This window comes from Saccopteryx leptura, chromosome 7 (assembly GCF_036850995.1).
Source record: "Saccopteryx leptura isolate mSacLep1 chromosome 7, mSacLep1_pri_phased_curated, whole genome shotgun sequence".
NCBI lineage: Eukaryota > Metazoa > Chordata > Mammalia > Chiroptera > Emballonuridae > Saccopteryx > Saccopteryx leptura.
This window is the reverse complement of record NC_089509.1, coordinates 108893944-108921268: the sequence shown is the minus strand read 5'-3', so window position 1 is coordinate 108921268 and position 27325 is coordinate 108893944. Positions and strand designations below refer to the sequence as shown.

Below are 27325 nucleotides of genomic sequence, written 5' to 3'. Positions count from 1 at the left end.
TTGGGCAAATCCCCCAGGCCACTCTGAGGTGACGTCAGGTTGATCATACCCTGCCTGTCCCACGTCTCTGACTCTTTCTTTTGCTTTCCTGGTTCTCTTCCCCTTTCTCAAATTCCACTCCTTCACCAGAAACTGCTCTCAGGCACGTGCACCAGGGGGTGGTTCCTTTGTCTGCGGTATGTGTCCTTACGTGTCTGCTTCTGTTTGGACCCTATAGGATTTTGTTCCTTGTCCTGGTAGATTGATGACATTCACCTCTCCAGTTCTTGTGCTCGCCCCCTCTCCAGGCCTGTAGCGGGTGCCTGCCCACAGCGACCCCCGCTTGGTGTTAGGATCCACTTTGCCCAATGAGAGTAATAAACTTCATCCCCATACAGAGGCGTGCCAAGCTCCTGGGTGCCTCTGATCCCTCCTTTGTCCTCTGCCTTCATCACAAGGGCTAGCAGCTGGGGGAGGATGCTTCGGAGAAGGGGGCATCTGCGAAGGCCCCAGAAGTTGGCAGAGCTGCCCGGCCGACCTGCGGCTGTCTGCAGACGCGGACGTGAATCATGCCTACCGGAAGAACTGCCCAGCTGTCGCATAGGCTCCTTTGCAATAAAAAAAGATTGCTTAGAAAAATAATGGTTTGTTGTTTCTTTTTGTTTTTTTTTTTTTGTTTTTGCCCAAGCCCTGAGTTTTGAGGGAGTTATTCAGCAACAGCAAACTGCTACACCTGTTAAGGGAATTGAACGCCTCACTTCAGGGGAGGAGGGCAGGGCAAGCCCCTCCCAGTCTAGCAGGGATCACATTCACCGCAGCTTGAGGAAATGGACCACACCGTTCAGTGCAGGCAGAGCCCGAGCGTACAGTCGAGTCAGAATGGGAATTCATAGGCAGGACTTTTAAGTGACCAGTTTGAATGAGTTGCGGTTGGAGAGTTTTCCTTTTTAAGTAAAGTCTGAATATAGTTTTTCAGTCCTTTTTTTTTTTAAGTCTTTGGGGTTGCCTTAGTCCTTCACACCCTTCCGTCTGCATTTCTTTCCGGCAGACATTCGGTTCACCTCGACAAGAGCCACCCGGGTGAAATGAGATGTGCAGGTGTTTACTGGGGCAGAATAAAAGCATCTCACTGGAAGGATGATTGTAAAGTAATTGCATTTGGTTGAAGCAAATAAATGGATACAGTGGATATTCTGCACTCTTGTTTTTGAGATCACAAAGAGGGAAATACCTTCCTAATATTTTTTCTAACTTAGAATTCAGTAGAGAGTATTTTATTGTTCAGACAGCTTCCCTGCCTGGGTATCATGTTTATAGAAATTCGGCTATTTTAATATCGGCTATTTAAAATATTTGGATTCAATGATTCGTGTTTTATTTTTGATAGGCAGAATGTTATATCTTAACTAAAAATCGAACACTTACATCTTAGTTGAAAAGTTTCTCTGAGGACATGAAATTTTAACAACCGAGCTATTTAAACTCTGTGATCTGTTGACCTCTCCGGGAGTAGACATGGTTTCTCACGTAGTTCTCCCTAGAGGGCGCCATATCCTCACTTCCAGACTTCGTCTTTCCAAGGTTGGCAGCTGGCCCCTTAAGAGCTTCTGATGACATTGGAATCGTTTAGGAAATCTATCATCCGTGGAGCCTTCATTTTAACATGATAAATGTGCAACTTCTTGGATGTACTTTCTTTAAGCATTATGACAAACGAGATAGAGATTATGAAAGGAAGCGATAGTGTTTATTCGGTACTATTGTGGTGGTTCATTTTGGCTCTAGTCCATCTCTGTGTCAACCCCCTGAGATATTACGGACGGCTAATGAAGTAATGGTGGGATACTCAGTGGACCCGTGCTTTCAGAAGGTACTTACTCCATCTGCACTTTAATTTCCTCATTTGTGAGATTAGAGAGCAGGTTATTTTTTTTTTTAATGATCCATTAACTCTGATATGACCTTTGCTACATAACAATAGCTCTGTACACTTTGGTAGAGGAAGTGATACTAGTGTTCCTAACTGCTAATTCTAAGGAAATTTAGGTAGTTACCCAGTGAAATTTTGGTAAGCCTGTAGAAAATACCTTAAATTTTGAGAAAAATATTTCATTCTACTATTGAAAACCATAAATGTTAATAAATATGTTTTTGTGTATTTTCTTAAAACATGGATATTTTCATAAAATCATCATGAGGTTTTTATTTAATACTGGCTCAGAAGAAAAAGTGAAAATTAAAGTTCTACCATGCACAACAGAATCTTCTCTCAAGAACTAATTGTTGAATGAATGGCAAGATGGCTAGTTCTATTTTGGGTACAGCATTCATTTCTAGAATATCCTTCATTATATTAAGTCAGAATTGATCTTCATGATCTTTCAGCAATTATTTTAAATCTACTCCTTTGGGTTATATTGAGCATGTTCTATATGCTATACATGGGACATTACTTATATTTTTCCTACTCTACTACTAAAATAGGTGGTATAGAGTTTCTCAAAGCATGGGATGCATATCTTCTTATATGACCGTTTTAAATTTTTGATATCAAATTCTCACACCTTATATACAGTAGTCTTATTTCTTTGTCTTCATTATGCTCTTCTAAATGGGTTCTAATTGTCTACTTCCTTCCTGCTCTGTTACTAAGAACTGAACAAACTTTTCAACATTTTCTCAATTCCAAGAAAACCAGGATTACCATGTCTTTACTTTAAAAACTGTTTTCTTCTGATACAACTAAACATTACATTCTTCATCACATGTTGGTTTATTTATACTAATTTCTAAGTCTTTCATGAATGCTCTATTAAGTCATACCTCAATGTTATCATGATATTTTAAAAATTTGAGTCAAAATGTTTTAGTCTTCACTGAAGTGCATCTTCTTAGACTCAGCCTGCCTGTGGGAACATTTTAGATGCTGGTTATGTCAACCTAGACATTACTTCTGCTTCTAGCTTCATGTCATCTACAACAGGACTTACTCCACGTTTTATTCATGCCTATCTCTAATTTAATAGTCAAGAGAAAGCACCAATGCTCACTGCTAGAACTACCCCCTAGAATGTTTACAAAAACATCTCGGAGACCTTGTCAGATGCTTTTATAAAATTTGTACAATCATCTTATTTCAGACCAAGGTAAAAGGACACAAGGTGGTTGTGACTCCTTTGATATAAGATATTTACCGACTCTTCCTAGCCACCTTTTCCTCTTCTAAGAGCCAACAAACAATCTTGTTAATGTCCTTTCAGAGAGTTGTCGAAAATAAACGGAAAGCAGTACAATGGATTGCAAAATCCACTGCAAATTCCTTTTGTAAATTTTGTGACTCATTTGTGCGTCTCACGTCTTCTGGCCTGTCCGTACGTCCTCGGCGCTCCTAATAGCAGCTAAGTGAATTCTCTCAACACGCTACACTAGAATCTCTTCGCTTTGAAGCTCAAGTCCTCAGGGCTTGTAGTACTCTGTTAAAACTGAGGGCTTCGTTTCTCCCTTTTCAAGGTTTTTCACCCTTTTTAAGCACAGATCCTTGATGTTGAGAAGGTTGAGTCAATACAAGAGATCAGTTTTGATATCCATCAACATTTTTCTTCAACCCTAAGCAGCAAGCCTATCCTCTCCTGCTTACCTCTCCTTCTCCGGACACAAGTTAAAATAGTAACACAAATAAGACATATTCCCAAATGACTCATGTTGGATAGTGTTTAATGAGCCTGACGAGAAATAGAAGGGGACGAAGAAGCGGGGCGTCACTTTGAGAGGGACTTTAAGTGCAAACAGTGGCAGGAGTACAAGCATAAGTGGGAGGATCTTTACACGTTAGTTTACCTAGTAGGTACGAGCTGGATCAACAGGAGCCTTTCTGGTTGCTTCTCATTTGAATCATTTTTTGAGCTTAAGGTTTTGAAGGCTTTCACTTACAGCCATGAGGTGGTGAATTTGTAAGCTCAACCTAAAAGGGAGAAAGACTGCAGTTAGATAAACCATCAGGGGAATTTGTAGTAACTCATGCCACGCGCACTGAGACTGTGCCAGAAGTGGAAGGAATAGAAACAGTTCATTAAGTAAAGATGGGGAGAAAAATGAAGATCTCAACTAAATTAAACATTTAAAGGATACATACATTGTATTTGGTCTCTTTTAGAAAATCATTTTACCTACCCTTTCCCTAATACTAGTGGTCTTTCCCAAAATGTGAAATGCATACCAGGGGTCTGACTCCAGACTATTCTAGATGATTTCACACCCAACTTTAAATAACGGTGAGTCACACTGTGAAAAGGTACATTTTTTTAATTCTCTTTTGATATTCTCGGTAGCGTCTCAGTATACTGTTACTTTTCTTTTATGACCTGCTTAACATTCGCGGTTCTCCCCTGTCTTGCAAAGGGAGAGCGAGTTTGGGCTTTAACCTTTACTAGGCAACTGTGTTGAGATATTGAATGGCAACATTTATTTAATTTTGCCCTTCTAATTTTGGCAAGTGGTTCTCTATTCTGCTTATACAGTTTTAATTTAAAACAAAAACTTGATGGCAAAAAATTGAAATTGTCGATTTCAGAGGATTAGGGAGAGTATATTAGCAGGTAATACGGTGACTTGGCACAAATCAGGACACAGGTATGGGGATAACTAGCAGTCGGTCGGCACTGCTCGAGTAGAGGTCTGCATGGAATTGCCAAAACGTCATGTTTTTTTTTAAGACTTTTCTTTCTCTCCACTGAATTCACCAGTTATTGAAATCATGGCCTTGTGTTGCTGAGACCTTGCCTGTTGGGTGACAGATCGAATGCTGGTTGCTGCCCCCCTCCCCATGGGAGGTAGCGAGTAGCGAGCGGTGGCCTGCTCCCATGGGGCATGAAATCACCGTTGAGTTCTAGAGACTTCTAGTTTTGAGAGAGGGAGAGAGAGAGAGAGAGAAAGGGAGAGAGAGAGAGAGAGAGAGAGAGAGAGAGTGTGTGTGTGTGTGTGTGTGTGTGTGTGTGTGTGTGTGTGTGACAGCTGTACTCTTCTGATATAGGTAATAAAAATCATGTATCCTGACAAATAAAGAAAAGGATTTTCTCCTGAAGAGACCATGAGGTCCTGTTTCTTGATTCATTTCTAAATTGGCTCTAATATAGCTAATGACCTCTTTTCTAAAATTAGTTTCGTGGAGGGCTTGATTGATGTCAGACTCTATGGATTTAATTTACTGTTCCCTCCCCATTGTATTTATTATTGTCCTTCGTGAGTGAAGACAGCCGTACATATAATTAGGGAAGTACCGCTGGCTCAAGACTGCCCCTTGAGGGGCCAGCCGGAGAATTTCCCCGTCCCTGCATTGGGAAGCTGGGCTATATGCTGATGGACGGACCCTAATGACTCTTTAAATGCAGACAATTGATTCCAGAGGCAGGAAGCTGCCGGAAGGGGCTGCTCAAAAAGGCATCCACATACTCTTTGACATTCTCCCCCCCCCCCCCTTAGGAAACCAAGTGCTCTCTAAACTGTTAAGCCAGGTCAGTGGTTTTGTGCTTACAGCACAGGTGCTTGAGTCTGAAGGATGAGTTCAAGCATGGCTCTACCATATATTAATGCTAGCTGTGTGGCCTTTGGGAGTGATTTAACCTCTCTGAGCTTCAGGTTTCTCAGCTTTAAAGTAAGGGTGTGTTAGCTTCCTACTGCTACCATAACAGATTCTCACAAACGGGATGGCTTACAGTAACAGAAAGTTATTATTTTATAGGCCAGAAATCTTAAATCAAGGAGTGAGCAGGTTTATATTCCCTTTAAAGAGTCCAGGGGTGGCTCCTTCCTGCTCCTTCCAGTGTCTCCTGGCTCTAAGCATTCCTTGGCTAGTGGCTGCATCACTCCGCCCTCTAATCTATGTTCAGGTCACCCTCTCCTCCTCTATGGCTTCCCTGCCTTTGTCTTTTATAAGGACACTGGTCATTAGATTTAGGGCCCACCCAGATAATCCAAAATAATTTTATCTTAAAATTTTTTAGCTTGGTCACATTTGCAAAGACCCTTTTCCCAAATAAGGCTGCATTCACCAGTTCTGGGATTAGGATGTGGACATATCCTCTTGAGGGCCACTATTCTACCCACTACAAGGAACCATCATACACTTACATCACAAATTGAATGAGAAAATGCTGACCCCATAGGACATGCTCAAGAAATGTTATTCATCATTTTTACGATTATTAAATAGCTCTTTGGTTTTGGTATTGTACTTAATTTCAGTAGATCTTTTGAACTTAACAGTGAATTTTGTTATGATTAGACTTGAGAAGCAGACATAATACTCCGATTGCCTTTGAATATTTTATGCAAGAAAACATGGCTTCTCTCCCCAAAGTGCCTCAGGAGTCACTGGCCTTATGTTATCAGAATAAATGTACATTATAGAACATTAAAAAGACTATATTTCTTGTCATTTTAGCAGACAAGGAAGGCCATTAGGCATCAAGGATGATAATGAAATACCAACAATTCCACTCCATAAAGTTTGGAACAAGGACTGTTATTAGATAAAACCTTTCATTTTAAGCTAAAATAAATGAAATATATCTCCATGCTTTGGATGTGCTTTTTTCTTATTCTTTTTTTAATACAAAAGGTTTATCTGATTAAACGTAAACTCTGTGAAATCAGGGAAGGATAGTTTCAGGACTGTGGGTCTTCTCTCGGATCCTTGTTGAGAAAGGTGCCGCGCCAGAGGTCACTCTGCTCCTAAGATCCATCTTCAGATAGATAGCAAAACAAAAGCTCGTGTCCCACTGTCCGGGAGCTCAAACTCTCCTTCGGAGGTTGACCCTGAACTCTGAACTCAAACCTGCAACCTTCTGAAATTCCTTCCCATTCTCAAGTAGTGATAGCATTTGTCACTTTCTCAGAACTTTCCCTGGTCATTCCTAGGTCCTGACCTGTTCACCCCAGGGCTGGCCACACTGATATGGCTCATGCCAATTCTTAAATGTGTACTGAGTATCTACCAACCTTTCAGACCTTTTCTGGGAGCTGTGATTAATGAGATGCCATCTACTGGTTTCCTTCCTGTAGATGTGTAGGGTTTGTCCAACCCTATAACCAATGCCTAAAGGTGAGGTGTGGCCATTGTCGTGCTGTGAGAAGTTATCGCTAAAACACTTTCTGTATCTCAGTATACTCATCAGTTAAAGAGAGCAGTATAGTTGACCAATCTCAGCCACGAAGGCCAAAAAAATAAATGGAAGTAGTTTTCTTTCTTGTCTGTTAATAAAGGGTTTACTTCTGCATAAACTCATTGAAAAAGACTTGTGTTGTTGTTGTTGTTGCTATTACAATTACAGTGGTACCTTGAGATACGAATTTAATTCATTCTATAACTGATCTCGTAAGTCAGTCAACTCGTATATCAAACTGCCTATACTGGACCCGTGCGCCAACGCGCCAACTAGCAGCAGCTTCCCGAATTGCAACTCCTATCTTGGAATTTCGTTCAGATCTCGAACACAAATATGGACCCAGTCGCAGCTCGTATCTTAAAAAAAAAAAAAAAAAAAAAAATTTGTATGTTGGTCTGTTCATATCTCAAGGTACTACTGTATTAGTCTGTGCCTGCTTTTATTCACCATGCCACTCAGCAACCAAAACCTGGAGAAATGATACTACAATTAAATAGTACTAAGCACGACAGTTTGCTCATTCTTAGAGGACAATATAGGGAAGAAGATGAATGTTTGTGTTTGAAGCCCCATCTCACAATGGGCATCAGGGGGCAGCACTTGCACTGAGAGATTTCAGCATCCACCAGAGGAGTGGCGTCTGCCTCCAGTAGCAGGACGCCTTCATGCCGGCATAGCCTTTCTGGGTTGCAACACTTTCTTCAGTTTATTCCCCAAGTGTCATTTATTCATCCTTCATGGTGCAGCTCAAACATCTTAAACCCTAAGAAACCATATCTAACTCCCTGCCAATTAACTGCCCTTCTCTGTCCGTCCGCAGTACTTGGAATAAAACTCCATTGCAGGTGATATCCAATCTGACAGGTGATATCTCACAGTGGTTTTAATTCGCATTTTTCTGGTAATTAGTGATGTTGAGCAACTTTTCGTATGTCTATTGGCCATCTGCGTGTCTTCTTTGGAGAAATGTCTGTTCAAGCCTTCTGCCCACTTTTTAATTGGATTGTTTGTTATTCTGGTGTTGAGTTGCCTGAGTTCTTTATAAATTTTGGATATTAACCCCTTAGCAGATGTATCATTGGTGAATATCTTCTCCTACTTAGTAGGTTGCCTTTTCATTTTGTTGATAGTTTCTCTTGCTGTGCAAAATTTTTTAGTTTAATGCATATTATTGTCTAACCATTTTGTCATACATCTGAAACTAATACGAATAACATTGAATATAAGTTGTAACTGAAAAAAAAAAAAGCACTCTACTGTAGAAACCTTGATACTGTTGCATTGCTCTAGTAAGCCTCACTGATGGCTTACTCGGCACCTGCTATTGGCTCCTATCTATTTGTTGCCAGATACACACACCCTGAAAGACGACCAAGTCTAGTGCTGTTACTTCTGCTATTACAGTACTAGCGAACCAACAACTTTGAAACTAACAACTTTAAAATATTGGTAAGACACCATGGCCCATAATAGCCCGTGGCTTCCCGCAGCTGACATAGAGCAGCACTGAAATATATATTTAGCAAGTTAACTCTTTCAATGACAAATTAACACATTGGTTTCTCGTGCCTGATTTTCTTTCGAGTACATTGTTTGGGGTAGCCTTTCTCTAAAAGAAAGACACAGCCGCCGTGGCTCGTGGACTTACCATTCTCAGTCCTCTCGTCCTGCCCTCCTGTTGGCAGAGACACCCTCAGGACCCTGAGGATGCGTTGATGAGTATGTTCTAGAAACCACTGTACAGCATGGTGTTTAGGGATAACAATATTGTATTGTGCACTTCAACATCTATTAAAAGGGTAGAGCTCACGTGTTTGTTCTCACCACGATAAAGAAAAAGCAGAAAGAAGGGGCGGGGGGAAACAGGTTGTTTCTTCTCTTAAAGCACTCACTTTTTGGTTTTCCACGCGGGAAGCGTATCTCCTTTAATTATTGTAATAATTAGAAGACAGATGCTCCTCGTTTACGATGGGATTATGTTCTCAGAAGCCCATGACAGGTTGAAAATATTGTGAGTCGAAAATACATTTAATACAAGTAACCCACTGAACGTCATAGCTTAGTCTAGCCCACCTTAAAGACGCTCAGAAGCTTCCATTAGCCTACAGCTGGAGGGACTCGTCTGATGCGATGAACACACTGCCGGGTACGGCTTGGTTACCCAGCTGATCTCGTGGCTGACGGGAGTCACGCAGCATCACCAGGGAGCATCGTGTGGTACCACATATCCCAAATCCGAGAAAAGGTCAAAATTCAAAATTCTAACTATGGCTACTATGTATCACTTTTGCACCACCATAAAGCCAAAATATCCAAGTGGAAACATCGTAAGTCCATTAGTATCTATTTCCAGTCACCAGGACTTCCTGGAGGTCATGATTCTTCCCTTGTGTTTTAGAAACCAGCCACACAACCCCTTAGAAAGGACAGCAATGAGACTGAAGTATGAGGTGTAAAGCTAGTAATTCTGTGTGTCTGTGGGTGTGGGTGTACGTGGGTGTGCGTGGGTGTGTGTGTGTGTGTGTGTGGGTGTCTTGAGTGGTCTCAGTGCTTTTGTATAAATGACAGGATGTGACTTTTGTGGTTTCGGAAAACTCATCAAGAATATGTTCCCTGGAGCCACGTGTATTTTTGCCTAAAAGGCACATGAAATGAAAAGTCACCTCCCCTTGCCCTTTGATATGCCGTGATTCTCAAACTTCGGGACACTGCCAGTTTAGCAGTGGCTGCCTCGGGGCCCTGTGACAGCCAGCAGAGTGCATTCAGCAGAGCCATGGGAAGGAGCCTGTTGCATGACATCCCACACAACGACGCTTTCATTCCATCGCTGAGCTTTTCTCAGCACTTGGCGAGCAAAAAAAAAGTTCTAATATTTATGGTTGGGCACCATCAGGGTGCAACTGTCGGGTCGGGGACCTGGGAAATGTGGGTTTTTTGTCCTTAGTTTTTCTTAGCTGATATTGTAAGCATTAATTCGGACCATGATTATTTTAGACTAAAGAATCCACCAAAAGAACACCGTCATGGCATTTGTGAATAATATTTTCTCATGAGGGAATCATTTTATTTGGAGATTTACACCAGAATGTAAGCCCCAGGGGCCGTAGGGCTCTCATCTCCGTGTTCACTGCTCAGTCCCCAGGCTGGGCGAATGCCTGATATGGACTAGCTTTCACTAAATATTCACTAAGTAGAGAAATATGCATTAAATGGAGACAGCTTCATCTTTTCCTCTTCTGTCCTTCCACTTCTACCTCTCTCCCTTCCCTCCTTCCTCCTTCCTCCCTCTTCCTTGCCTTTTTACTCCCTTCTCCCCACCTCCCTCCTTCCCTCCTCTCCTTTCCTTCCTTCCTTCCTTCCTTCCTTCCTTCCTTCCTTCCTTCCTTCCTTCCTTCCTTCTTCCTTCCTTCCTTCCTCCCTCCCTCCCTCCCTCCCTCCCTCCCTCCCTTCTTTCTTCTCTCCCTCCCTCCCTTCCTCACTTCCTTCCTCCCTTTCTTCCTTCTATTCCTTCCTTGTTTATCAAGGAGGGAGGGAGGGAGGGAAGAAGGAAGGAAAGTTAACATATTAACACCTCATTTAACCAACCCTGGAGAAGATATTTGCAACAACAACACTTTTCTAAGAAAGAAGAGCACAGGCAAGGACCCCAGCCACCCCTTCTCCATAGAAACATCAGCGCTGGTGCCCCTGCAGTGGACAGAGTCCCGGGAAGGGGTGGCTAACCTGGTTTGGGTGAGTGAAAGAAGAGGAAGGAAAAGATTAACATCTTTAGAAGATTCTTTCCAGTTGTTCGCCTGTGAGGAAAGGCAGGAAAGAGAGTGCTGTAGCCAGAGACATTTCAGGGCTGGGAGAGGTTTTATTTTTGTTTGTCTGCCTAACGTGTGAGAGAAGCTTTTATGCTACTGAGGGGAAGGGAATGATGGATGGAAGCCACCCTGGAGGAGGTGACAGCACAGAGATGGCCCCTGGCTTCGGACACTGAGGAGAATGTAGGGACGATGTGAGTAAATATTGAAAAAGAATAAGGATACAAATAACACCAAGGTGCCGAGCCAAGAAAAACCGGATGCCTCTGAATCATTTTCGTAAGTCCGTTTGCTCCTTATTCATTCATTCTCATTCATCTGCCGGTGCTGACTCACCCTCCACCAGCAAAGGAAGCAGAAGGTTAAGGAAGCGTATGGGAGGAACACTTACATAGTTGTTACGTAACTCTAATTGGAAATTGGAACTAGACTGCCAGTTTTCAAGTCATCTTTGGCTGGCTCTTGGAATACCATGAGATTGAAAGTGACAAGAGCCATAAGCAGAGGGGGAGGCATTAGGCGTCGAAATGTGGGAATGTGCTCAGTCACCAGGAGGTCTGAGAGACAGAACTTGACAGCTTTTGAAATCAACGTTAGGGGAAGCACAGAGGGGAGACAGCTGGAGCGACACGTGGGGGTCTGACAGAATGCTGTCCGTATGCACCCCCATGCCGGTACACCCACATCTCGCTCATGCTTCTGGGGCCCCCTAGGGTCCTACGCTCTCTCTCTGGACAACCGTCTTCCCTATGAGCATCTGTCTTCAGATCTGGAATCCTCTCTGTGGTTTTGGAACACATCGCGTGGCTGGTGATGGTGCTCCAAATTCTACGCTGGTCCTTCTGGGCTTGCTGGTAGCTCTGGACTTCAATTCCTATGCTCACTGTTCCTGAGATTAGCCCATGGCATCAAGCACTGGGATCCTGCCTGCCCACAGCCCACCCCCAACACACATTAATATCACCTGAGCGACAGGCTGCCATGTGGGCAGCGCCATCTTTAACGAAGTGAGCATAATATATTTCATCCGCCCAACAGTTTGGTTGGACCCCCTTCTACCGCCTCATTTCCAATTTCTTCCTCTTCCCCTCCCTCTTCAGTGTTTCTGCCTCTTCTCAGTACTGCTTGTGATGCGCAACATAGTCTATAAAAATTACCTGTAGGGGGAACGTGGTATATGCCGGCCACAACTTCTCCTACCTCACCCCCACCCCCACCCCCACGCCCAAAGCCCAGACTTTAGTTATTGGTCTTCTCTGAATCTTTTCCTAGAAGGAACCCTCTCATATGATGGACAAGCAAACTTAGTATCCAGAGAGAGCTGCCAAAACCTGTCTGGACTCATAATTAGCATCAGAGCCCCCACCCACTGCTTTCTCCACCACATCGGGCAGGAATACAGGTTGTACTGGCCATCATATGGGACTGTGGAGGCTTCATCGGCTTCATCGGTGGGTAGCAGAAACTAGAGATAGCACAATCTTTAGGAATCCACATCCTATAGTTGAAGATTTAAAGAGAAGCTGAACCTTATCTTATCAAGTTAATCTTTTGAATATAACCTGGCCCCTCCTGCTCCTGCTAGGTTTGAACCCTGCACCTTTGTTTTGTCTTCCTTCCCTTTCCAGAGCCTGAGCCTAGGGCTTTGCACCAATACTAAGATGTTCTGTCCTGCTACTCCCCTGAGTGGAAAGCTGAGATTTGCTTCAGTTGACACCATCTTTTCATCTTTCAAATTGATTTGGAAAGCACATTTGTAAATTACTTAAAAGACTGCAGCTTTCATGTTTGGAGAGCAATTCATGATTATTATAAACTAGATTTAACCGGGAATGTTTAAGGATGTGGGTGGCTAATTCCTGCCACAATTCAAAGGACAAAAAAATAAAGCTGAACATAGAAAATCAAATAGAACAAGTACGGAACGTACAGTTAATAGCTCATTTATCCAGCCTCAGCTGAGACTATTTTTTACATAGCTAACTTTTGAAGATAATATAATGTAACCCGTTTAATCCCAAACTTTAAAAAATTGAAAGCAATCAATAATGGATGTTTATTTAGATTATTTCAGAGGTTTGTTTTTCTTGTAAAACTATGGCCACTGGACATAATTGGTCTTTTTCTGAGACATCAATGTCATTGTTGTGACCTCTCATTGTTGTACTGGGCTAGCACACCTCACAGTTTATGTTCTTGCAGTGTTTATGGCACCCAATGTAAATTAGTCCCAAATACTGTTCGCATTGGGCAGATAAAATATATTATGCTCACTTTGTTAAAGATAGTGCTGCCCACGTGGTAGCCATCGCTCAGGTGATATTAATGTGTGTTGGGGGTGGGCTGTGGGAAGACAGGATCCTTGTAGCCTGGGGCTTGGTTTTAGGACTAAGCCTTTCTCACCCTTTTTGATGTGGGATGGTGCAATCCCATCATGGCCCAGATAAGTGACTTTGTGTTAGAGACTATTTTGTATATTGGATTAAAGATTTTGATTTCTACATTATAAAATGGGGCAGACCGGGAGCTTGCTCTCTTGGTTCCTGGGATTAGCATTAAAGAGCAGAGTGCAGAGAAAGGCCATGTGGAGGAGGCCAGGAGAAGCAGCCAAGATGGCGAAGTGTTGAGTGAGAAGCCAGTTTGTGCAGAGTTTTTGCAGGGAGAAGGAAAGAAATGGAGAACAGAGGTGAATAAGTCTGGTGAGCTAGAAACCTTTGATTCTAGGAAACTCGGATAAGTCAATAGCTTTATGAGCACTGAATGAGTGGGTTTTGGAGCCCAGTGTGTGTTTCTACTTGCCCGCCAGGTGCAAGCTAGGATTAAAGATGATGGCCCATCAGTTTTTGGCTCCATTGTTTCTTTACCGACTGTCTGAATCCAATGCGAACCTGCATGGGCCAGGCTGCTGTGATGGTGGCCGTGGATACTGGCTGTACACTGTGGATGTTAATTCTTTCTACCTCTTCATCCTTGTCAGACTTTATCATCTGTCCCTTCGTTTTGGAGAGGTTGTGGATGGAGTGGTGGGTTGTGTGCCTTTAAATTAGTCTGAGCAGCTGTATGGCCAGTGGCCAGGGCCACCATCACAGCAGCCTGGCCCATGCAGGTTCACATTGGATTTGGACAGTCGGTAAAGAAACAACGGAACCAAAAACTGGTGGGCCATCATCTTTAATCCTAGCTTGCACCCGGCGGGCAAGTAAAAACACACACTGGGCTCCAAAACCCACTCACATTCAGTGCTGACAAAGCTACTGACTTATCCGAGTTTCCTAGAATCAAAGGTCTCTAGCTCACCAGACTTATTCACCTCTGTTCCCCATCTCCTTCCTTCTCCCTGCACAAACTCTGCACAAACTGGCTTCTCACTCAACACTCTGCCATCTTGGCTGCTTCTCCTGGCCTCCTCCACGAGGCCTTTCTCCGCTCTCCTCTCTGCTCTCTCCTCTAACGCTAATCTCAGGAACTAAGAGCGCAAGCTCCCATTCTGCCCCCATTTTATAGTGTAGAAATCAAAACCTTTAATCCAATATACAAAATAGGGAAGTCTCTAATACAAAGTCACATATCTGAGTCATAATGGGATTGTACCACCCCACATCAAAAAGGGTGGGAAAGGCTTAGTCCTAAAACCAAGCCCTAGGCTACAAGGATTCTGCCTGCCCACAGCCCACCCCCAACACATATTAATATCACCTGGGTGACGGGTCTCTACGTGGGCAGCACCATCTTTAACAAAGTGAGCATAATATATTTTATCTGCCCAACAGCAGCCGTGCACCCTGGACTCACTGGTTTGTGAAGAGGACCCAACACTTCCTGCCCAGCCTCCCTCTTGACCTTGCCCTTCGATTCTGGTGCCACGGCTCTCCACTCCATGTGACTGTGGTAGCTTTACACCTTGTCTTTCAGCCTGTTATTTACCCCTTTTGGCAATTAGTCAGAGTAACAGTGATAACAAATATTATCAACATAAGAAATTTCCAAACATGTAAGATTTTTTTTTTATGAGTTTTTTGAGCCAAACTGTCGACAAAGTCTCAACGGATTGAGAAAATGCTCCAGAAAATGGTGGTTCCCCCATTTATTTTATACATCAGAATCAAAGAGGGGTTACGTGAAATTGACTACTGATAGATTAGGGAGGCGAGAGAAAGCAAAGTGAGGCAGGAATCTCTGGGATTGGATAAAAAGTAAAAGTGTGTATTCTGAAACTTCTTTTACATAGGCAGGACTAAGATAACTCACAGTTAACGAACATGATAATAACAGTGAGGGGTTTGCTGGTTCCTGTTCTGAGCCCTGAGGGGCATGATAAAAAGATGGCCCCTACATTTCAAATGCATGATATCAGGTCCATTTTTGTAGATGCAAAAGACAACAGACAGGCTCAGTTAAAGTAAGCATTGACCTTTGTTAGAGAAAAATACCTCCCCAGGACATGACTCCCCACCATGAACTGCTTTTAGTTAGAAAGTTTTAATTTCAGACCATCCTGTGTGGTCACGTTAGGTCTCTGAATCATCGAGTCCAGCATACAGGTTTCCCTGAGCTTGTCAGTTTCTGCATGGTGGCTCCTTTTCCGTCCACAATATAATAGTATGTAGTGGTAAAAAAAAAATGATGAAGTCCATCATTTATGCCAATGTTTTATACATAGTGTAATCGCACAGGAACCTTATTTTCTTTAATCTGCTCTTTTATTTTGATTTGTTTTTCCACTTGGACTCAAACTGGCCTCTCACTGAGTGTCATGACCTCCCCCTCCCCTCGCCTCCTCCCTTGCTGGATTGTTAAGCTCTCAGGACAATGAGCATCCAGTAGTAGAAACAAGATCCTGCATCTATTGACTATTGAGACAGAATTTTCTATCAAACTAAACATAATATCTTGGCCTCAGTTGTGTTTTAGCTCCAGATCCAGGAAAGTGGAACAATTTCACAAAACCAATCTTTGCGATGTTGGACGGAACAATTCCGTGGCTGTCATTAGAAGCAAATGTCATGATCAATTACTCCTTACCCCAGCACCAACCAATCAGTAGAGACCATGACTCTAACTCTATTATAGCTTCATGATGTTCTAAAGTACTGCACCTCAGATTCTGAAAGGCACTGTACCTTACTTCATCGAGTCCATGTAGAGACACTCAGTCCAGATAAATTTTGAAGAGTTTTATTAAAGGAGGAAATTTTAATATGCCAGCCACATATGGCTGACACGGGGCATCAGGCCCAAATCGTGCAGCCCCAAAAATAGTTTCGGGGCTGCTTATATACCCTTGCTCACGGGCGGGGGAGAGCATGACACAATGGCACAATTATTAACAAGATTATAACGTTTTTCTAGGGGATACACAGAAACATTAAGACTCTCAAGGTAACACAATCAAAGACATTTACAAATCTTTCAGGGTTCCTCTTCCCTCACTAGCCTAGAGGTATTTTACTCTCAAGATTCCAGGAAAGGCCCTGGCTGGTTGGCTCAGTGGTAGAGCATCGGCCTGGCGTGCAGAAGTCCCGGGTTTGATTCCTGGCCAGAGCACACAGGAGAAGCGCCCATCTGCTTCTCCACCCCTCCCCCTCTCCTTCCTTTCTGTCTCTCCCCCTCCTGCAGCGAGGCTCCATTGGAGCAAAGATGGCCTGGGTGCTGGGATGGCTCCTTGGCCTCTGCCTCAGGTGCTGGAGTGGCTCTGGTCAGGACAGAGGGACGCCCCAGAGGGGCAGAGCATCGCCCCCTGGTGGGCAGAGCGTCGCCCCCTAGTGGGCAGAGCGTCGCCCCCTGGTGGGCGTGCCGGGTGGATCCGGGTCGGGCGCATGCGGGAGTCTGTCTGACTGTCTCTCCCTGTTTCCAGCTTCAGAAAAATACAAAAAAAAAAAAAGATTCCAGGAAAGGGAGGAACTACAGTCAATGCAAGGTGGTTTGTAAATTCTGTCTCCCACTGAAAGGGAAGAAGTTTCTCAGTCAACCTTAATCCTTTCAGAGAATTTAAAACCAAATGACCCTAGTCATCCTTGTAAGTCAGGAGATTTTTATATTCCTTTTCCTCCATTTTCCAAGGAAAGGACAGGAAAGCCTGACCTTTTCTCCCAGAATATTAATATTAATTTGCAGTTTTTTGGTACCTTACAACAATTAACGATTCTTTTTCTTATATAATCTATCTCCTGGAAGCTATCAGGAGTCAAGTCTTTGAACATGAACTACCTGTGACTCTGGGCGTGGTGCCATTTCCTTAATAAACCCTTACATTCCTGGCTGCAAACTTCTTTTTGTGTCTTATTGGGCTTTGAGGTGTGCAGGTGTGGGTCAAATAAGTTTGCAAATATGATGTATATGTTTGCTCGCTTATAGTTTGCACTGGGTGTGGCAGACAGGCTGTAAGCAGGCAGGGTCCTTATAGCCTAAGGCTTAGTTTTAAGACTAAGCCTTTCCCACCCTTTTAATACTAAGATCTTTTCAACACTAAGCTTTTCCCCACACCTTTGACTGTTGCATGATGTGGGATGGTGCACTCTGATGAGGAATCCCAGTTATGCCTCAGATAAGTGGCTTTGCATCAGAGACTTCTTTATTTATATACTGGCTTAAAGGCTTTAATTTCTACACTATAAAATAAGGGAGACCAGGGGCTTGCTCGCACAGTTCCTGAAATTAGCATTGCAGAGAAGAGGCAGTCAAGGTGGCAGAGTGCTGAAGGAGAAGCCAGTTTGTGCAGAGAGAAGTAGATGGGGAACTGTAAGGCCAGGAGGCACGGCTAGGGCCACTATCACAGCCACCGCCTGGCCCATGCAGGTTCGCATTGGATTCGGACAGTCGGTAAAGAAACCATGGAGCCAAAAACTGGTGGGCCATAGTCTTTAATCTAGCTTGCACCCGGCGGGCAAGTAAAAATACACACTGGGCTCCAAAACCCAGTCACATTCAGTGCTCACAAAGCTACTGACTTATCCGAGTTTCCTAGAATCAAAGGTTTCTAGCTCACTAGCCTTATTCTCCTCAGTTCCCCATCTCCTTCCTTATCCCAGATACAAACTCTGTACAAACTGGCATCTCACTCAGCACTCCGCCATCTTGGCTGCTTCTCCTGGCCTCCTCCACGTGGCCTTTCTCTGCTCTCTCTGCTCTCTCTTCTAATGATAATCTCAGGAACCAAGAGGGCAAGCTCCCGTTCTACCCCTATTTTATAGTGTAGCTTCACAACCTTTAATCCAATATACATAATAGGGAAGTCTCTAATACAAAGTCACTTCTCTGAGGCATGATAGGATTGTACCACCTCACACCAAAAAGGGTGGGACAGGCTTAATCCCAAAACCAAGCCTCAGGCTACAACAATTCTCAACACACATCAATATCACCTGGGCAACGGCCTCACGTGGGCAGCGCCTATTTTTAACAAAGTGAGCACAATACATTTTATCTGCCCAACAGGAACAGAGGTGAATAAGGCTGGTGAGGTAGAAACCTTTGATTCTAGGAAACTCAGATAAGTCAGTAGCTTTGTGACTGACTGAGTGGGTTTTGGAGCCCAGTGTGTGTATTTCTTGCCCGCCAGGTACAAGCTAGGATTAAAGGTAATGGCCCACCAGTTCTTGGCTCCATTGTTTCATTACCGTCTGTCCGAATCAAATGTGAACCTGCATGGGCCAGGCAATGTGATGCCTTCAGTCCAGTATCAATAGCATCTTCTACTACAATAATTCTGCAAAAGAGGTCATTTTAGCTCCACTGTACAGTGGAGGAAAGTAACTCTCAGTGAATTCAAATTCAGGTCTCTTCAACTCCAAAGATCATGTCAATTGCTCTGAATCACTTCCAAAGAACCGAGCTAGAATAATGTAGCCTTATTTTTTGCCCCAGCTAGTGGCTGAGTCTTCACGGGCTGGCTTAATTAGCGGGGCCCCCCACAATCTTTCGAGGAAATTAGACAATTGTCAACACTCCTATCTTCCACAGGAACATTATACTAATTACCTGCTCCCTATTCCCGCCTGAACGAGAACAGGCAAGAATATATTGCTTGTGGTCGAAAGCCACTGCAAACTTGGTTCCTCGAGCTTTTAGACTCCTGCACGAAGCGGCCGTAAATGGTGAGGGTCTGCAGGTCTCCTCTCTGAGCCGTACCTACAGTTTCAGAGGAGTGAGTCCATGCGGTCTCCTTCTGGTTCTGCAAACTTGTTTCTGCTGTTCCCCAGGACTTGGCTGTCATAGAGATAATAGAGGTTGCAAAAGAAGTGACCTCCGGGCAAATGCAGTACTATTGTATTATCTCAAATCTGTTTACTCATGCAAATGGATGGGGAAGTGGTTATGATATGAACCTTGTCTCATATTACCATGGGGGTTGACCTTGAAACAGAAAGGAGACATGCCCAACATCCCCACTCCTCCATCACCCAGGGCATACTGGGTGTTCCTAAACAAAAAAAAAAGAGTCAGGAGATAACAACAAAACAAACTGCAAGAACACTTGTGGAGGGGGCGTGGGCAAAGCGAACAATGTCTGAAAGCCCCGTGCCCTCCTCTTTTCTAGGAATAACTAACAAGCACGTATGCCTACCAGTGCCTAGCACTGTGCCAAACACCCACATGGGTAGATCCTCATTAGAACTTGTCCAGTTAACAGATAAGGAAACTGAGTCTTCAAATATTGGCTTTAGTAAGTATCTCAGCAGGGAGTTAGTCTTGGCAGTCTGCTTCCTGAGCCTTTGCCTAAGTGCTACGATTAAGACTAAGACAGATTTATTTGGACCTGAGAAGAGAGCAATCATAGAAGGTCCGATGTTAATGCAACGTGTGAGTTACGCATGCTCTGGGCAGTGCAGATGAGGAAGCTGCCTTAGAGAGAAATGAAGGAGAATTTTCTGATGCACCGAAATGTACCAACAACAAGAGCGATCTGCTTTTGAACTGCACCGGGGCGAAAGGGAGGACAGTGGAGGAAAAGAAGGGCTTGACAACCGCACCTGGGTTTTTATTTTATTGGTTTTTTTTATTATTATTGATTGATTTTAGCAAGAGAAGAAGAGACAGGAACATCAATCTGTTCCTCTATGTGCCTGACCAAGGATTGAACCGGTAACTTCTGTGTTTCGGAATGATGCTCTAACGGTTAGCAACTGAGCATCCGGCCAGGGCAGCACCTGGAGTTTTAAAACGAAAGGACAGTGCGCTAGTTTTCAAAGTGATTAATTGTACAGCTCAATAAATGTCAGCAAGTGGAAGGATGGCTGTAAACAGGAGGCCCCTGGAATTAAGTGGAAATGAAGAGAAAACCTGAAAGAAGAGAGCTCGACAACGACAACACGCAGATGTGGGAAAACGAGGTCGCAGGTTACAATGAAAATAGACTGACGTCCCAAGGTCTTGAGTCGAGATCGCACCAGGAGAGGCAGAGGTGGACGTTGGTGAAGGGCAACTGAGCCTCGGAGAGAATTCTTTCGCTGGGTTGTGTTTTCCATGTTTTAGCCAAGAAAGCAGTGAGGAACCCCCTCCTAGCCATTTAATTGGTTTTCTACCTGAGGGGATTTACCCATCTCTAAATAGCAAGGAAAAAGATTTTCACTAATCCCTGGAAAATGGCCAAATCCATGACCTGGTTTTACTCAATTTGGGTCTAAATCCTGAGTGTCTTTAATCTAAGGGGGAAGGAGGTGGGGTCTCTTCCTTTGAGGTCACTTCATTTGGGAGCGATTGCTGAGTCTCTGGACAATTTACAAAGAAGATCAACAGGATTTAGATGGTGATGATGATGATGCTGCTGATGATAATGATGATGAGAGCGAGGAAGAGGAGAAAGAGGAGAAAGGAAAAGGAGCAGAAAGAAGAGAGGAAGATTCAGTTGATTGCTTCACTCCATGAATCATTGAGGTCCCACATAAAGCTCGGCCTATGGTTTAAATAACTGGATGGAGGTTTCTCCGCTGGCCTTGGCCGCCATGTGCTCTCCATCACACGACTGCACAGAACACCCTGGCGGTGAAGGGAGGTGCCACAGAGACTGCAAGACAGTTGTACCCCACCAGCTTCCTAGTCACTCCCAAGTCCTCACAACAACCCGCAAAGGCCTGTGGTCAGTTCCCTGGGCAGCAGCGACATCTATAGTGGATTCAAGAGCAGGTGGCAGCTGGCTTTCCTCTCCGAAAGGTCATCCTAGGACAATGGCTTCATTCTTGTTGGACCCAAAGTAGCCTCTTTTCTGGGGGCATTTCGGTGCTAACCAACGTCTCCCATCATGTAAGAACAGCTGCGGCATCGAAGAGTCACAGAAGGAGCCAGTCTCTCGTCCGTGACCCACCTCTACACTTCACAGCCAATGGGGATAGGTAAATGCTCCACACAGTATATGACACATTTTTTTTTAATATTTGCTCATAAGATTTATTACATTTTAAAATGTTTTAGATTTCCCATCAAAATGCAGTTTACATTATCACCTGAAACAGTCTGCTAAGAGTACCAGCTGCCTTCTGCTACTGTCACCCAAGGAAACATCATGGATTTTCCCACGAGAGACACACCAGCTTGAAAAGGGGTTTTTTCAGGGTTGCTTCGCTTCGCCCTGCCGTGTGGCAACATTTTTCTGGTATACATCCATCTTTGGAATATACGAGGTGTACACGGCACAGACCTGGCATTCAGAATTGGTTCTAAGTTCAGACTCTGGAGCCAGACTGGCTGCATTCGAATTCTGGCTCTGCCCTTGACTCACTGTGTGTCTTTGAGAGAGTCACTGCACTTCTCTGTGCCTCAGTTTTCTCAACTACAAAAGGAGGATCAGAGCCCCGCCTCAAAGAGGGAGGTGCAAGTGAATCAATATGTGTAAGTGCTGATTAGAACTGTGCCTGGTACCTGGCAAGAGCTAGGGAGGGGCTTGCTCTATTACTAGTACATACTGTTGTTGTTATTATCAGTCATTGAGCACATACTACACTGTGGGCCTGGACAGGTACTGAACCAAGTAAAAACCAAGTAAGCTCTATAGAGAAGGGAAGACATCATTTAAAAATGAAATTCATTAGCAGGTCTTTCCGGCTTGTGTGTTAGAAAGGAAACCCGCAGGATGTAGTTGATGAGGACTGAGGTTCAAGGCTATGAGCCGAGGCCTCTCAGGGGAGGTTTTTCCTAGGCAGTGTCGTCTTTAAACTAAACCTGGAGGCTGAGAGGAAAGAGACCAAGGCTCCATTATGGCCATTAGCAAGGGCAGCATCACACGTACAGTATTCCCTTAGTGATTATTATGGACCAGAGTCTCTATTGGTCTTTTAAGGTATTCTCTTCCCATCAGCATCTTGACAAGTGTCGAAGATGCTCTCTATTTAACAGCAGATATCATCTAGGCTCAGGGCGGTTAAACAACCGCTCATGATCACACAGCTTCTCCGTGGCAGAGATAGGACAGCAGCATGAGGCTGTTGGAGTCCGGAGCTCACAGTGAGCTTTTCCGCTGCCCTCTGCTGCCTGCCTCTTCCATCTGGACTTCAGATACGGTGGACATCTTTCCTCTGGACTGGGACGTGCAGCTGCAGTGAGGAGCTTGTTCCCAGAGGCTCCTGAACCTTTGTATTTTGGAAGCAGGGAGAAAGATGGGGTTAATTTAACCTGAGGGGGTTGAGAACCTTTCTCTGGGGAGGTGACAATTCACTTGAGACTTTTATCATTGGGGGATAGTGTTCTAGGTAAGGTCTTTTACACTCGAAATCTCAACCCTACATTTCTCTTCACAAGAAGCTCTAATCACAGTCCTGTTAGCCTCTTGCAATAGTGACCAGCAACTCTCTAGCATGTGGACCAATGAGATGATGCTAGACAGTATTGGGAACATCTGAGAAGCAGGGAAAGGCTGATCTGGTTACCCTTCTCTTCTCAATGAAAATATTTTCATCTGAGCTCACGTTTGTTTTGACCAGATAACATTGTTATCAGCAATAGATTCCAGCATACTTGCCGCATAAAGATGGCAGAAACCCTGACCCCTTACAGGTAGGTCTTTGAGGATTGAGGGGACTCTGAGGCTTCAGGGCATAGGGACAGCTCTTGTGGGAGAGAGAAACATGGGCTCCACCTCCACTGTGTCCAGGCAGAGTCCAACTCAACGCTGTCTACATCTCAGAATACATTTAGACATAGAGATCTTACATAATTTAACAAAGCTGGGAAAGTCCAACACTTTCAACAGGCATTGTTTATTTAAATTAAATATGGATTTCCCTTGCCCATTGCAGAAAGATCTTTGGATGCATTATTCCAATGGCAGAAATGTCAACATCTAAAAACAAATAATTCCCTGTCCAAAAAGCCTTTGAGAACAGCTCTAATAACTACATTTCTTTGCCAGGTCTTATTGAGAAGAAGTGAGTGTTGGGTGAGCCATCCCTTGAGACAGGAATCAAGGAAATCTTGATGACTTTATATTAGTGCTATTATTTTTTTTTCTTTTGTTTCTTTTTAACCATCTTCCATTTACTCTTCAAAACTCTTTACATTTTCTTTATATATGTATCATTCTCTTAGGTATACCTTATCTTATCAATAATATGCCTCTTCATTCTTCCTTCCATTTCTGTCTACACAAAGGCTACTTCATATCTACACAACATGGCCATCTCTGCTTTGAAGCAAGAAAGTCTTTCACTGTACATCATTTTAAGGTTTCAGAAGTGCTGAATAAATGAATGTATATATTAAATAACATCCTATATACACACATATACTAGTATATACAATATATCTGAATATGCATAGATGTATATATGTATATATAGAGATATATTTAGTAACCCAGAACGTACTGATTCTCCTAACTTCCTTGGACAATTTAGTCTTACAAATGATAGTTACATTATTTCCTCATAAACAATAAGTTAAAAATATTACTTCTAGCATTTAATATTTACTAAATATCTTAGTGAATTGTCAAATAAGACCCAATTAAGGAAAGGAGGCAAATGAGAACAGAAGAGTCTCCAAAAGGTGTTGATTCATAAGCACGTGCGCATGTGACGCTGGAAGGCCAAAGCAATGATTCGTTATGAATGCTGCAGATGAAAACAGCAGACACCCAGTAAGAGTTTGCTCCTCTTTTTAAAGCATTTTCTACTCCTCTTTTTAAAGCATTTTCTGTGTATCTTCTGTGTATTAAGGGGATAGGGGCCTTGTGTCTGGGTTGGTTTCTGTGCCTTCTCCCATCATACCCCACCCGCCCCACCTTAATTTACTATGGAAAACTTACACCTCCGAACCCAGTGTCCTTCTTGGAACCTGGATGCATGAATGAAGTTTGTCATAAGAAAAAGTCGTCCAACTGTTTTTCCCTGTTTTTCATCTTTTTTGGTCTCCAGTCCACTGGGTAAATGTGGTGTGTATTGAATTCCCAAGAAGCCACTTCTTGGAGATTCCCTTTCCTGGAGGACAGAAGTTGAAAGAGAAAGAGAGACCATTGAGAGGTCCCAGCAGTCCATCAATAGTAGGGCTGAATTCCTCAGAGGCGGAGAGGGGATCGATGGAAACAGGACTCTAATAGCTAGAAAGCATCTCATTTGTTTCCCCAAAGACACTGGCGTCTGCCAAAACAGGATTCCAAAAGCCACCCCGGAGGTTAGCCAGATTCAGAGAAAGGAGGCTAGAAAGGAGTTGGGGATGTGAAATGCCCCTTCTCTGCCAAGCTATGGTGCGCGACGGAGGACCCCATCCTGCCCTCAGTCCTGTTGCCGATTGGAGCTGGTGGACTGTGTAAGCACCTCCAGCCAGGGCCTTGCTGCGTCTGGTTCCTCAGACAGAAGCAGATCGGAACCTAAGAGAGTGACTGCAGAGGGCTGTGTTATGGGCACGGGCCGGGGTGGAGGAGGGTGGGCACAGACATACAGGGAGTCCAGAGGAGCGATCATCATTGAAAAGGCACATCCATAATCATGGAAGCCCACGTTGTGCTTTTTCTCTGGTGGACACCATTTACAGTGGTACCTTGAGATACGAATTTAATTCATTCTGTACCCGGGCTCGTAAGTCAGTCAACTCGTATATCAAACTGCCGATACTGGACCTGTGCGCCAACGCACCAACTAGAGGCAGCTTCCCAAATCATGACTCGTATCTCGGGATTTCACTTGGATCTCGAACAAAAATACGGACCCAGTCACAGCTCATATCTTAAAAAATTCGTATGTTGGTCTGTTCATATCTCAAGTTACCACTGTATATAGATATTCCATATACTGTTTATATAGATATTCAATGTACACAGGCCAGACGGGCTGAATTGTAGCCTCTCTTTAGTAAATGCCCTAGTTATCTGGAGTAAAAGTGGTTTAGATTAGCACCGGGCTCTCTGACAAAGGTCCAGAGGGAGTGAGGGAACTTGCCAACACCATTAGCATTTTTTTCTTCTTTTTCCGACAGTACTAAAATATGTTTGCTCAAAAACAGAGGGAGATGAGAAACTGTTGGCAGCCAGTACCTCTTAGAAGGAAAAAAAATGTTTTACTTCTCTGGCAAACATACTAATTAAAACGGTGCTGTATTGTGACAGATTAGTGAGCAATTAATGCCTAATTGAGCATTAGACTAGACGCTTCCGTGAAACCAAGTTTCCTGGGGCCGGTGTGGCCAAGCATTACAGCAAAAACAAAACTTCTCCCAACTTCCGGCGGCACCCTCCGCCCTGAAGTGCCCGGAAACCAAGGAAAACATTTTTACTTTGACTCTCAGAGTTACCCTGGGAATATTGGCTTGACAGAAAGATCCCGACATTGACAACCCTATTGGGGATTTCATATTTGCTTCATTTGTAAGCAAAACCCATTTTCCGTGAGATATTTTTAGTGCAAGCATCCCCTGCTGTCCTATCCTGTTACATGACCATTAGGTCTTGAAGCCAGGCCAAGCAGGTCACGTGACTTCTAAGCATCTCTCTTGGTTGCCTCCTTAAGTGACCAGTCTCGCAGGAGTCAGGGAATACTAGGCTGACTACCAAATCCCTTTCTGGGGGCTTGAATTCTTATTGCTAGGATGTGAAAATGCTTTACAGTTGCTTTTCTTAAGAGGTCAGCTGGAGCGACCTCAGTCGGCGGAGTCACCCCGGGAATAGAGACGTAGACGACCCCAGCCAGCCGCCTATGTAAATATGAAAATGTATTAGGCTGCAGTCCGGGGCGTGTGGGAACAGGACAGCCAACTATTGAGAGGGAACTGCAGACGAACACTGGTGTCGCTCACATGGGTTTGGTTACTGCGTGCATACTTTTGATAAGTCATTTTTGATTCAGCAGGCACCACATTTCGGATGAGCCAGTTTCATTTCTGGAACTTGTGAGCTATAAAAAGAAAAAGCCCGTTCACTTTGTGAGGTGTGTAGCAACATTCCCTCCTGGAAATGCTTACATTTAAAAAAGAAATCATTTTCACTCTTTATATGGCACTCATTTGCCTTGAGGGGAAAAACATGTCAGGGTGCATTCAGATTCAGTTACTTAGTTTGAAAAAGTGATTTATTTGGATGTCCGAGTGGAAAAGAGAGATTTGTTCAGACCTCTGAAACTGGAGTGGAAGAGAAGCATTGCCACAGACAGGAAACACGCTCTCGAAATGAACCGAGAAATACTCTCTGGTCAGAAGGCTCTAATATCCCTGAGTGTGTTCAGTTTGAGTGGATCCAATCTTTCCCATCTCTGCATCCAAGCTATTTGGCGCTGATCAGATGATCAGAGCTCAAGGAAGTGATTGGAGCCCGAGCTGGCTGCAGCTGCAATGTAGGCTGTTTTCAGGACAAGGAGCCACTGTTTTGCAAACATAGCATCAACATAGAAGTTATTCTGTGGGCTCCAGGATGCAGCGATGGGCTGCACTGCCAGCATTGTTCTGCTACAAGCTTTTCGTTCTGTGGTTCAGAGGAGCTGTCCACACATTTGTAGCCAACGCCAGGAAGAACCATCCCACGAAATTGTGCCTCTGGAAAGCGACGATGAAATAAGCAGACCCAGAACCCTCATCATAATGGTATGGTGTCTGTGGCAAAGCAGCCTCTGTTGATTGAACTGTTATTATAGAAGGAGGTTACAGTTTAGAATTTGGGGGGGGAGGGGTATTTTGCTTTAGATAAAGAAATGTGTGACTTAGACTTTACTGCTGCACTTTTCTGTTTGGGGAAAACCTTTCAAAACTGTTTCTATCATTCAAAGAGCTGATTTTCTGTCTCTTAGATTTGTCAAAAAAATGTGCAGTTTATCGGTCTATTAAACATTTTACTACCTAACATTTTGTATGCTTTTATTAACTTTTGTGCAGAAAGAGAGAAAATTTTGCAGTTGGTTTAATTAAGTGAATTTTATTTTTACAATTCTCATTTGAAAGAAGCACTCCAAACAGATATTTTTATTT

The 27325-nt window shown here is 43.7% G+C and overlaps 1 protein-coding gene across 4 annotated transcripts in view; it reads left to right on the top strand.

Annotated features, from left to right (window-relative positions):
• DOCK10 (dedicator of cytokinesis 10) overlaps nucleotides 1–27325 on the top strand; it is a 263955-nt gene that overhangs the window by 37090 nt on the left and 199540 nt on the right. For 3 of the 4 annotated variants that reach the window (XM_066344985.1, XM_066344987.1, XM_066344982.1), the window contains exon 1: nucleotides 26765–26944. The exons of the other annotated variant lie outside the window; for it this stretch is intronic. In XM_066344985.1, coding sequence (XP_066201082.1) covers nucleotides 26783–26944 — 162 coding nt within the window. In that variant the 5' untranslated portion in view covers nucleotides 26765–26782. Of the gene's footprint in view, nucleotides 1–26764; nucleotides 26945–27325 lie in introns of those variants that run through there. 4 annotated transcript variants of the gene reach the window in all.